Source organism: Erpetoichthys calabaricus, chromosome 8, assembly GCF_900747795.2.
Source record: "Erpetoichthys calabaricus chromosome 8, fErpCal1.3, whole genome shotgun sequence".
In the NCBI taxonomy this organism is placed as follows: Eukaryota; Metazoa; Chordata; class Cladistia; order Polypteriformes; family Polypteridae; genus Erpetoichthys; species Erpetoichthys calabaricus.
In genome coordinates, this window is record NC_041401.2 from 86,112,728 (window position 1) to 86,126,050 (window position 13,323).

General features: G+C 39.9%; 1 protein-coding gene across 1 annotated transcript in view; it reads left to right on the top strand.

The window, feature by feature from the left end:
• mmp28 (matrix metallopeptidase 28) overlaps nucleotides 1-13,323 on the top strand; it is a 100,697-nt gene that overhangs the window by 64,260 nt on the left and 23,114 nt on the right. Inside the window, exon 4 of the mRNA XM_028807031.2 lies at nucleotides 10,233-10,454. Within this exon, the coding sequence (XP_028662864.2) occupies nucleotides 10,233-10,454 (222 nt within the window). The remainder of the gene's footprint in view (nucleotides 1-10,232; nucleotides 10,455-13,323) is intronic.

The window sequence follows — 13,323 nt, forward strand, 5'->3', positions numbered from 1 at the left end:
TGAACACATCCCATGAGGCCTCTCTTTCCACTTATCCTTCCTCAAACACTTTCTTTTGAACTTTGTCGTGCTCCACGTTCTGCTAATGGCTAACTGCTTACAGGCGGGGGCACAAGCTGATTATCATAAGCATACTTGATAAGATGCAGCTGTTGGGTTTTCATCTGCAGTAAATATCTTCAGTGAGTGTGAGAGTGGATGAATGAGGGAGACTGGGGTGCGATAGAATGGCACCCTCTCCAGGGGTTGGCTCCAGCATTCCAGCCAGTGCTGCTAGGATATGCTCCAGCACAAACTTGAAATGGATTCATTAGCATTGACAAGTCTAGCAAAGACAACGTTTTGACTTTGTGTGGTATTTCTTACCTCATATGGGTATGTGAGCGAGTGCGGCTAGTGATAAACTGGCAATCAAATCAAATCAAACTGTATTTCTCACATACAATTATACACAAATTGTAGTGCAATGATTAGTCACAGAAGCTCGAGAAAATGTAACGATTATTAAAAAGAGAAAAAGAAAACCAAAAACACATGAAATCATAATATAAATTGTTGCTTGGATAATAAGAGGGCTGCTGCTGTCAACGATTGGCCTGTAGGTAGCAGTAAGATGGTGAGACCTGCTCAGTTGTGCCACAAATTGAGGACATTGACACTCGGACAGAGCAGAACCAGCTTATTGTGACCAAAAATGGAACATTGCTAGTAGAAGGTTTGTTCATTCTGATGTTCCCCTGGTTGAAGTCACCAGCATTCAAGGGTCAGAATGAATCCTTCGTTAACAGAATGAATCATTTCTGTTTTTGTGTTCATAACATTTATCAGGATAATGTAACTTATCTCCATAGCCAGGAACATGAATAAATTCAGTCATTATGTCAATGACCGCATAACACATTTTAGTTTTAATTATAATGTGCTCACTTTTTCACCATTGCTCATTCACTCATTTCCAGTCCCTCTCTTGTCCTTTCCACTGTATCTGACAGTTTCTAATGAAAAACCGTCCAACATTAAAATAGCATCTGAAACAAGAAGTTTAAGCTGTTTCTCTGCAATAAACAAATGTCACAGCTCGATGTGACTCACAATGACATGTACAAATTCATCCAACTTATTTAAAAGATATGGAGACAGGCTAGTTCTCAATACTTTCCTCCTTACCTTTATCTTTCATCCTTATTCTTTCTATTTTTGGATGAGCCGCTCTTGTGGTAAGGTGCAATGGGCAATGGTGACCACAGGGCTGCCATCTGAGTACATAAACATTTAATATATCTCACAATACATTCTTAGTGCCTCTTACATTTTCAGATGTCATCAGAGTCGTCTCACCCTGTAATGACTTTCAAATTCCCAGGTCGTCCAAAACACAGTTAATTTACTATTAATAGTAATATGTTTCTGCCTTATGCCCATGTAACTTTGAAGTAGATTAAGTGAAGCTGACAATGGATGGAGGACATTAGTGCTAAATATACAGTTGTAATAATACTGATAATAAAATTATATAAATAACTCATACATAATTTATAAAAAATGTGAAAGGAGTGTTTATTTACTGCAGCTCTCTGAGAGCTTTATCATTGTAAGGACATTTCCTAGTTCTGTCTTATAACTCACTATATGCTCCACATTGTGCTTAAATGAGAGGTGTTGTGAGATCATCTGTATGTGTGGGTTTTTGTCATTAGTCCAGTGGTTTGAATATCATTGCATCTATTATTGTGGTTGTTCACCTACAGGGTGTTGACAATGGGATCCCACATGTCTGTACTGTAAGGAAAAGAGCATACACAAAAATTCTGAAGAGGCATTCCGCAGAGTGTCTGGTTCATGCACCTTTCCCAGGACACTGTTGCCATTTTCCACCCACAGGACGCCTTCACTGGCACACTTACAAGCACAATGCTGATGAAATTGCTGCTCAAGTTCTAGGCCTGGGAGTCTGGCCCTCCCTTTGTGTAACATGCTCAAGAATTAGCAAGTGGTGCTGTTTCCAACAGTGTCGGCTTCAAAGGGTTCCAAGTGTTTCAAAATAATCACCCTTTGACAAAGGTGTGGAAGCCTGAAGTTGGGAGGTGGGAGAGCCAATCCTTGTTGTTATGGCTAAGCTAAATAGGGATCTGCCATTTATTTAAAGCATATCTGCAACAACAGACAGCTGATGTGCTTGTCCCTGCCTTTGGAAAATCTAATAATAGAAAACATGATAAAAGTGTTATAACATGCCATGGAAACTGCCCTGTTTAGGCTTTTCCTCTACTTGCTTTGTATTTGTTAAATTGGTAATTCTTAATTGTCTTTATTCAGTTCAGTAGCCTAGTTGAGCAATTTATAAAACTAAAAACAACGTGTAAAGAGTTCATTAAACTGAGGACGGTTTTTTGGAATATATGTTTATTATCGGAACTGAAGTACATTAGAACCTTAGACAAGTTATGATGAGGAGAGGCCATTCAGCCTAACCAGCTCATCCATTCTAACCACCTCAATTATCCAGAATCACATCAAGTCGAGATTGAAAGGTCCTACTGTCCACCACATTACTTGCTAGTTTATTCCATGTGTCTAGGGTTTTTTGCTCCAAGAAAAACTTTGTAACATGTGTGCAAAATCTGCCCTTTACATGTTTCTAAACGTGCCCCTCTGTTCTTGTTGAAGAATTTATTTTAAAATACCGGCTAGGATCCACTGTACTAATTCTCTTCTTAATTTCAAACACTTCGATCATGTCACCTCCTAATTGTCATTTGATTAATCTGAAAAGGCTCAACTCCTTCAGTTGCTCCTCATAGCTCAAACCTGTCAGTGCTGGAATCAGCCTAGTTCCTCTCCTCTGGACTTTCTCCAGAGCTGCTATGTCTTTCTTGTAATTTGGGGACCAAAACTGTACACAGCACTCCGAGTGAGGTCTGACTAGTGTGTTAGATCACTTAAGCATAACCTCCTGGATTTGTATTCCACATATCATGAAAAATAACCTGACATACTGTTACCTTTCTTGATCACTTGTGTACACTGTCTGGATGCAGATGGTGATGAGTGTGCTATAACTGCTAATTTCCTTCTCATATGGGGTACTTTCAAGTTTCATACCTTCCACTGTGTATTCAAACCTAAACTCTTTTTATTTTTTATGTGTAATACTTCACATTTACTTACACTAAATTTAATCTGACACAAATCTGCCCAAGCCTGTATGCTGTCCAAATCCCTCTGTAATGATTTAGCTACATAATCTGCCCTACCACCAAGTGCAAACCTAGCCACCATATTGATGATACTGTTGTTCTGATTGTTTCTGAACATTAAAAAGAGCAGCAGCCTCAGCACTGATCCCTGAAGGACACCACCTTTAACATCACGTAATTTTGAAATAGTTCCCCTTACCTATTGCTTCTTGTGTTGGAGCCAATTTTGTACCCACCTACCAACCACACCAGATAAATACCAAAAAATCCAGATAAATAATATCATATGTGCCTCTCTGGTTGTATTATTTTGTTGCATCCTCCTACAATTCCAGAATATTAGTGAAATACAACCTTCCTTTCCAGAAGCCATGTTGAGCATTTGCTAATACTCCTGTTTGAGACATGTGCTCCTCGATGTTTTACTTAGTAATTCCTTCCATTCATTTACCTGTGATGCATGTTAAGCTAACTGGCCTACAGTTACTTGGATCAGCCCGATCACCCATTTTGTACAGTGGGATAATATTGCCCCCAGTCTTTATGAATTTCTCCATTATTTAGAAATTTTCAGAAAATATGTGCTAAGGGTTTATATATGTACAGTACTCTCTAACTTTCTTAATCACTTGAGGATAAATGTTACCTGTTCTTGGTGATCTTTTAGACATCAGCCTATTTAATCCAAGCAGTACTTCTATCTCTGCAATATCTAAGTCTCTCAGTACCCCCTTAGTAGTTCCTGTGACTTTTGGGAGGTGATTGACTTCATATCAACTACATATTATATATGGTTGGAGTGGCTCAGTGGTGCCATGGCTAATGCTAGTACATCAATCCTGGCCTGGTCACAGTTAGTGTGGACTCCTAACGTTTTTCCATAGGTACTATATTGTTTTGGTTTTTTTTTTTTTCTTAAGAAGGTTGTGTGTGCAATTTTAATTGGTAAATCTAATTTGGCCCAGTTTGTGTGTGGGTGTGCATAGTGATTGCCTGGAAGCCCACCCAGGGTTGGTTCCTGCCATGTGCTCAATGCCACAGGTAAAGGCTCTTACTTGGAAATTTCAAATTAAGTGGCTAATGGACACAGTGAATTTCAACAGGTGTTACTCCCTCTGCCCAAAGAAATCTTTCTACGGTGTTTTGTTCAACAATACTGCAATCCTGCAGCAAACCCTCCATGTTGATTTGACTTTGGTTTCAACTTGACAACTGGCAGACAGTTGATCTAAGTGTGGTTGAACCACCTACAGTGTACGCCATCATGAACATGTTGTATTGTGTCAGCTTGTACCCGTTGAGGTTACCGCATAATTTTCAGGTTACCTTTGCATTTGTAAGTATTGTACACTCTGTCCTCTTCTGTTGCTATCTTTTATTTGTAAATCTGTGTAAGTGCTCTTAGCTTGTGCTGAATTTTCATCCGACTACCCTTTTCTATTGTCTGATCTTTCGTGTTCCCTTTAACTTAACAGCACCCCACTCAGACTTATTTAGAGTTTCTAGGTCTGCTCAGTGGTACTCAGATCACAGATGTGCTGAAAGGCAGTTCATTTCTAATGCGCTGGCATTACTCATATTCACACCAACTGTTTTAGAAGGGCCTCTTAGAAAAGGCAGTGACTGAAGACAGGCCAATAATCTCTACAACTTTTGGAATTCTGTTTGTGAAGACAAAAGCAAAAATCACCCTAAACATAAGGCTTGCCTTTACCAGTTTCATTCTTGTGTGTAAATCGGCTCATCTTCATCTTCATCATGTTCATGTTCAGGGATTCTTGCACCTTGTGCAGATTAGACCCTCTGGGATTGAGTTTGGCCATTTTGTGTTACACAGTTGATCTCACAAAGGCTGAAGTACTCCTTGTGCGTTCACTTCGTCTTCCTCACACCCTGCCTCTGGGAACCCCCGGCCAGCAAATTCAGCATTTCCTTTCTCCCATCCCTGGCTAATTGTAGGATACATTATCTTGTGCACATCACTGCAAATATTTCCGATTTTACATCAGCATAGCTTGCATGAAGTCACTTCTATGGCAGTAAGGGTGCTCGGGTCACAATGAGAGACCTTGAAGTGAGCACTTGGTGTGGGCGTTCATCTCAAAGATGATCTGGGACCCCTTGCATTAAATTCAACATTGCCTAGCTGGAGAAAAGTTTGAAGGTGGGCAACCTTGTTTTTTGAATTATCTTAAATCAACACTGATCAAATTACACCATGGAAAGGCTATGTGATTTTCATGTGCTGGAAATGTCCTTATGCTCTGCAACACTCTCAGTGCTGTAATGTTTTTTCTTGTTATCACTACTGTTAATGTGGCTGTGTTCCCATGTGCAAGCATTCTTCCTTTCCTCCTCTTGCTGTCACTGTGGGACAGATCTGCTGCAGTTTGATGAATTGCTTTTGTCTTTGTTCCCAGGATGCCCAAGGGCCAGAGGTGAACCCTAAGGGAGTTAGTGGGGGCCTTGGACCATAAAGGCCAAGTTTAGATTACTTTGTGCTGGCAGAAAGAGGCCTGATGGAAGTGTCAGTTAAATAATTCAGTTTTGTTTATTTTTGCTATGGGGGCACCGTGGATAGTGCTGCTGCCTCACAGTCTAGACTCCTGGGTTCAAACCCTAACATGGTCACAGTCTGTGTGGATATTACATTTTCTTCTTGTGTCTGTATGGATTTTTCTCTGACACCCCAAAGATTGGCTTGTTGGACTAATTGGAAGGGTAGGTGTGAATTTCCATGGGTGGATCCTGGTAGAGGTCTGTGTCCTCATGAAAATCTTGTGGTGCCTGACTTAGGGATTATCTGCACAGGACTAAGTTAAGAATTGTGAGGGACGTGGTGGTATATTGTATTCATATGGTCGTTCAGAATGTAAATTTACCTCAGAGAAAATTACTTCTTGAAAAATAAGTCTCTCTATTATAAAAGTAAATCTTGAGACGAGACAAGAAAATTGCCAAGAGATTTTTTCAAATCACACACTCCTCTCAACCATTTACGGTTAACAGCCCACACCTTGGTGTGAATGCTTTTGTCAGACACAGTTGTTGCACTCTCAAATTTTTACGTTTTCCTCACTTTAAGTTCCCAATAAAAGAAGACTTATTATGTCCAAATCTTATTGAAGAATGTAATCCCGAAGGGTTATCAACAGAAGAAATGAGTATATGGGTCCTAGAACCGAGAAACGATGAAGTCAAACGAATTAACGTGAAAATTGTCGATCAGTTACACGGCAAATTGGTTAAATGTGTCTCAGTAGACTATGCTGAAACAGTTGCGGAAAATGAAAACAACAACTTAAAATATTCCGTAGAATATCTACAACTGTTAACACCGTCCGGCCTTCCACTGACTGAATTACTGTTAAAAGAAGGATGTATTGTAATGTTATTGCGTAATTTATGTATAAGTGATGGGCTATGCAATAGGACAAGATCAGTTGTATTCAAAATTGGTCAAACAATTCTGACATGTAAAATTTTAACAGGCGACAAGAAAGGTAATGTAGTACAACATTAGACACCAAAGGAGATCTTGATATGCCATTCGTATTAAAACGTTTACAGTGTCCCGTTAGAATAGCTTTTGCTATGGCAATTAACAAATCACAGGGACAAACATTCGAAAAAGTCGGTTTATTTATTAGAGAGAAAGAAACTATATTCACTCCCGAGCAGTTATACGTTGTGTTGTCACAATGCAACTCCAAACACAGAATCAAAATTCAATGCAATATTGACAAAAAGTTAATTCCAAATATTGTTTTAACTGAAGTCTTACAGTAAAAGTGTAAGTTTAAAAAATATTTGCTTGTTAATTTGAAAGCCAAGCAGAACAAAAACATATAACGCAATGAATATCTCTAATGCAACATGAAACATAATTTTCTTTCAATTTATTACATTTTACTATTTTTTACTATGGTTAATTACTCACAGTAATGTAAAATTGTTAGGTCTATTATGCATATGTAACAATTCCCATGAAAAAATAAATCTATTTAAATTGTACATCCGCTTCCCCATATGCGAGCGGCAGAGCTGTGCTAGTGCGTAGCACCCGTCCGGGGGCTGGCGAGGGAAGTGAGCAGGGGGCAGAGCCCCCTAGTAAATTATATAATTAATGGTTTAACTAATAAAACATAACATCAATACTATTTCACTGTAAAAGTCTATGCAAAATGATAAAGAAGATAAAGATGGCTTGCACAAGTCTGCGATGCAGCGACGTCTTGTTTTTTCTGTTTTTAATGGTGTTTTCAAATGAATTATTACCGGCAGTGTGAAGCATATGCTTGACAATTTGTAAGAGCAGATGCATGATAGCGATTCTGCTTCTGGTATGTATTGACTTGCCTTCGTGTGGATGAGTTTGACGCTGTGTCCCAATGGCACATTCACATCTTGTGCCTTGTGCTTGTGTTAGCTTTTACTCACTCATCTTGTAGATTCTTTTGTCAATCCACTTAGAATATGTGCCCCACTCGTGTACCTTTTAGTGGGAAAGATGGGAATATAGTTGGGATGGAACGTTTTTGTGAGTTGGCAGGGATGTAAGTCAATTTTTTTTAGGAATGAGTAGGAGCAATATGGAAAACTTAGTACTGCACAGACCTCCAGTTTTCCCTGATTGTGACCCTGGACTTAAATAACAAGGTTTGAACACATACTCTGTTTTGTTATTTTTGGGAACTGTGTGAACTACTGTACTTGAATGTAAACAGCATGTAGTTTCAGAATAAAATCTGTAAAGTCTAACTCCATACTTAGGTATAATTGGTTTGTCTTTTTTGGTAACAACCTCTGCTTGTACTGTATTTTTGACTACATTTCATCTCTCAATCCTCTAATTAAAATCTGTTTCATTCTTTCTTGTTGAGATGGTACAGCTGCACTAGGTACAAAAAAATTACATAGATTTCTGGATAAGAAATTGCACTGAACAAACATTTGAAAAATCTATGACAACTAAGTTGATTTTCTCTTAAACATTGTAACAATGTGTTAAATTATTGAGGCACCCTTATGCTTACCCTAATATTCACACTTACACCAGCCCTAACCCTAATTTTTGCAGGACACCGCTATCTGCTAGGACATAGGCGGCAGTGCTCCACATGCCCTCAATGTGGGGACACATGTGCAATAAACTAAGTGTGAGCTGTGCTGGTCTGCTAACATTTAAACTTATATAATAAATAATGTAACATGAGTGGATTAATCGATGGGAGAACATAAAGTATCAAATAAAAAGCAAAGCTCTAGCTGCCATAACTCTACAGGGCCTAATTCATAGCTAGCAGGTAAAGCAATCCAACTTTCAAAACTGCTGTCTTTAGCACTGAAATGTTGTGCTTCTCTCCCCCCAAATTTTGGCTGACTACTCCCTTGTCAACTGAAACTTTGTCCCTGCTTAACCCACCCCAAACCCCAAAAACTCCACCTGGATCAATCCTTGGAATCACTTGTGGAGGTCAGTATCATGCCTAGCAGACAACACACCTCAGAGGGTGACTGGAAAACCATCTGTTAGTAGCTGAAGTCAAAATCATGAGACAAAATCAAAGTCAGAAGGAATGCAGACAGTTCAAAAATCAGTGAAATCAAAGTAAAGATCAGGGTGCCTCAAAAATGTTCAAAGGATTTTGGAATCGGTGAAGAAGAATACCCCATATTCCATTGAGCTGTGATTGATAGGCCATGGCCTCAGAGGACATGCCCACCCCAAACAGTCCTATCAGCAATACTGTGGCTTTATAATACACAAATCAAAACTATAAACTATAACTACATCTCACAAATAATGAACCCAAAGGATAACTGAGTATAAAAATCTCCAAAAGAAGTAAACAATATTCAAAATAGGAGTTTCTGTCTGTCTGCCCATATTCTGCATGCTGTACCCACATTTGCATTATGTGCCATTAACTGGTGACACCCAACTACCAGCCCCATCCCCTATTGTATGCTAATACTTTGTCCCTTTTGTATGTCGAAAACTTTGTCAGCCAGGCAACCTATTACACCTGACACACGTTATGGTCTATGAAAGACATTCCTTCTTTGCCACTTTTCATGCAAATTAATAACAATAATATTACTATTAGTGAGGCGTCTGAGTGTCTGGGCTTGTGAGTGTCCTGGATAAAAACCAAGATCCAGGCCCTTAATGACCTTTTGGGCGCAGCCATCAGCAGTGTGTCTGCAAAGAGAGTGTCAGCCTTGTCGAGAGGTTTACTTACCTCGGCAGCAACATTCATGTCTCTGGTGACTCTTCCTATGAAGTCAGTAGATGGATTAGGGGGTCATGAGGTCGCTGGAAAGGGGTGTGTGGCGCTCCCGATATCTGTGCAAAAGGACGGAGGTCCAAGTCTTTAGAGTCCTGGTGCTTATATGGTTGCAATGACCTGAGACAAAGACTGGACTCCTTTGGTACTGTGTCTCTTTGGAAAATCCTTGGGTACTGCTGGTTTGACTTTGTGTTGAATGACTGGTTCCTCACGAGGCACATTACCTGCATTGTGAGGGAACGTCAGTTACGGCACTACGGTCATGTGGCGTGATTCCCAGAGGGTGATCTAACCCCCCGGATCCTCATTGTTGAGGACCTGAGTGGCTGGACCAGGCCAAGAGGATGCCCACATAATACCTGCTTGCGGCATATAGATGGTCATTTCCGGAGAGTGCGACTGGACCATGTGTCTGCCTGGGGGGTTGCCAACCAGGATCTCGAGCTGTTTCATTGTGTGGTGGGCACAACAACGTGCTGTACCAGTGCATGCTGCCCAACCTGACCTGATATTAGTATTAAATTTAATGGTGAAACAGATGAAATTAGAAGTTTTAACATAACTTTTACGATAAAAGGAAACTCTGCCACTTTAACTCTGGTTTGGAGTGGCTTAAAATGTCATGTTCTTGATAGTTTGAAATCACTACAGTATTCTACTTCTTCACAGCTTTATTATTGTTTATGCCTTTATTTGGTTGCATACATTGATTACATTCTTTATTTTTATTTTTTTTCTGTAGGAGAGAAGTGGTATAAGCGCCATCTAACCTACAAAATTGTGAACTGGCCCAAATCACTGTCCGAGGCGCAGGTGAAACTGGCTGTAAAGGTTGCCTTTGAACTGTGGAGCAATGTGTCAGCTCTTGCCTTCTGGGAAGTGGATGAAGGCCCTGCAGACATCCGATTGGCTTTCTACGATGGCGAACACAATGATGGAAGCTCCAATGCCTTCGACGGGCCAGGTGCTGAGACCTGTGTCATTGTAAGCTTCTCCCTTCAAATGGCTTTCAGCTGTCTGGCTAGTTTCTCTGTTGCATGCAGGAGCCAAAGAAGCAGATTTTGTTGGCTACCAAATGTATTTATAGTGCATGTTGCAACCTAATTAAGAACTCTGTCTTGTCCTCCATTATACTCTCTGGTCCTCTTCTGTATAGTGGACTCTTACTCGATGCTTTTTATTCTTTATTACAGCAGTATTAGCAGCTTATTTGCCAACAGCTTGCTCATCTTCTTCTGTCTGTCACTGCTGTACAGATGTTGGCCTTCTTCTAGCCACATCCTATTTATGCTGCGTTAACGTGCTATGGAAGTTTTTGGAGTTCCCTCTTATGATGTTTCATCTTCCCCCTTAACTGCAATCATATCAATTTCTAGCCATATTTTTGGGGAAAAATGCAAGGTCTTTGTTGATTTGCTACTTGGTCCAAACAAAAAGCAATAAAGATAAGCTCTAATTTTTTCACAAAATTATGGGCAAGCTAGAATGTGTTACATTTCTTCAGATAAAATGTGACCAAAACATTGTATTTATTTTTTAATTTTTATTGTTGACAAAGCTAAAGGGTCAATGCTACATCACAACTCAGAAAATTCTAGTACCTTGTTTTTGAGTTTTCCAACTGGGAGCTCCTACTTCAATGGACGTTCATACGAGGTTTCTGCTGTCAGTCTAATAGCACATGAATGCAGCAGTAGCTCAGGTGACTCTTATAAAAGTAATGTTCAGGGTTCCGGCTTCTTGATTTATTAAATTTACATGGCCAACTCAAGAACTACAGCAGAGCTCAGGGTCAAGTACAGCACTTCGCTCTTGTTGAGGTCATAATTATTCAGAATATGATATAATTAATTCCTTTAAAGATATATTTAAAGCTAATACATTGGCACTGGCAATGAAACACCACTGTCTCTTTCATTTTGTATTGTGCTTTTCAAGGATATAGTGCTGAACTCATTAGTGTGAGAACGCAGGCCGAGTTGAACTTGCATCTTTGTGATCTTCCTCCACTCTCTTACTCAGCAGGCTTTCCTTTTTGTTGGTACTTCTCCATCTTCATGCACTCAATTAGAAAAAAAAAAGGTTTCTACAGGTATTGTGTTTTATTCTATGAATTAGCCATCATTTTTGAAAGCAGCTTAACCAAGTCAAGATCACTGGCAGATGGTGGGAAACCAGCCGTGGATGCAGTGCCCACTCGTCACACCCAGTGGACCAGTTTAACTTCACCAGTTCTCCTAACATGTACATCATTGTGAGAACCTGGCAAAGAACCTACAGAGATGAAGATCTGAACCCAGGACTGTGGGGCAGCAGCACTGCCCATATTCACTATGCTGCCCATACTCATAAATGTAATACTTTTAAAGGATGTTAAAGGAGATGTTGCTTGGCTGAATCCTCACCTCAGCAACACTTTTTCTTTCTTTTACCTTTGGTATCCATTGCAAAATGGCTAAATGCTATGAGCAGGTTAAGAAAATGGATGGATGGTTGTATAGTTCCAATTTCATGCATGCAGAGTTGTATCGTTTGCGGACGAGTCGCCTCATTTTCCCCTTGAATCAACAACTGCATGCAAAGAAGGGTTATACCACCTGAGAAGGGGCTGTTTTTTTTTACAGATTTACTAATTGTGTGTACATTTATTAATGTGAATTTGAGAAGATGTGCATGGCGGCCAGAAATGTCACTGATCCACTGGGAAATCTTCCAGTGTTCCAGATGGCCACTCCACCCCTATACTTGAGAGATTTTAAGTTCAGCCATGGCTTCAGTCGCCAATGTTGTCATCAGCCATAGATGAAAAATTAAATGAATGGTAGACTGGTGCAGTTTTGTGAACAAGTACCTTGCAGCTGGAGGGACCTAGATTCAATTCCTGTCCTGGTGGTCTCTGCCTTTTTGGGTTTCCTCTGGCTTCTTTCCTTATCTCCGAGATGTGCATATTAAGTCAGTGTCACATTACATAACTTTTAGTCATGAGGTGTGTTGGACTTGCAGACTACAGTAGTTGATCTCCATGTCAATTTACAGTAGATGACTGAAAGCTGCTAGTCATGTCTAATTTATCGACTGTGTATGTGGAATAAGAAGCCAGATAAAAAGATAAAGGAGTGTAAACCTATCATTCCTGTATGTGTCAAATCTGTCCACTTTATTTTATTTTCGTTGAAGGTACTGGGCCGGGGTGTTATGGAGGAGCAGTTCTAAGTGCTGCTGCCTCACAGCTTTGGAGACCTGGATTGGGCTTCCAGCCAATGTAGAATTTGTATGTTTTCACTTGTCTTAATGGCTGGAGTGGAGTCACTTTCTTTCTTTTATGTCTGACCAACATGCAACACATGGCCACTCTCCCGTGCCATAGTTAGCGCTTTAGTGATCCTTGCATGTGCCAAAGACATGACTAATGACCCAGCATTGGTCTCTTGTGACCAAGGGTGGTTGTGTGCCCTGTGATTGAATGTCGTTCCTCCCAGGATTAGTGCCCTTCTTCCACCTAATACGGTACTCCCAAGATGCCTGTGAACTGAAATAAAAGTGATTGGACGAAATTATTCAGAACACGTGACAGGCAAGAGCAAGAGACTGCAATTTCTTTTTGTTATTATTGTTATATTTGCATTTTTGAACAGTTCGTCTTCCTCGATGTGTACAGTATATGTTGATGTATTTGTTCTTGTATTTCAAGGCTGCCTCTGAGTATTTCTTTTGTATTTAGTTCTTTGCACAGTTTGTTTTATGCTGGTCTTAGCTCAGTGACCTAATAGCAATGGAATTTTTCAAATTAATTTACTTTTATTATGAATTTGTTGCATTCTATTATTCAATTT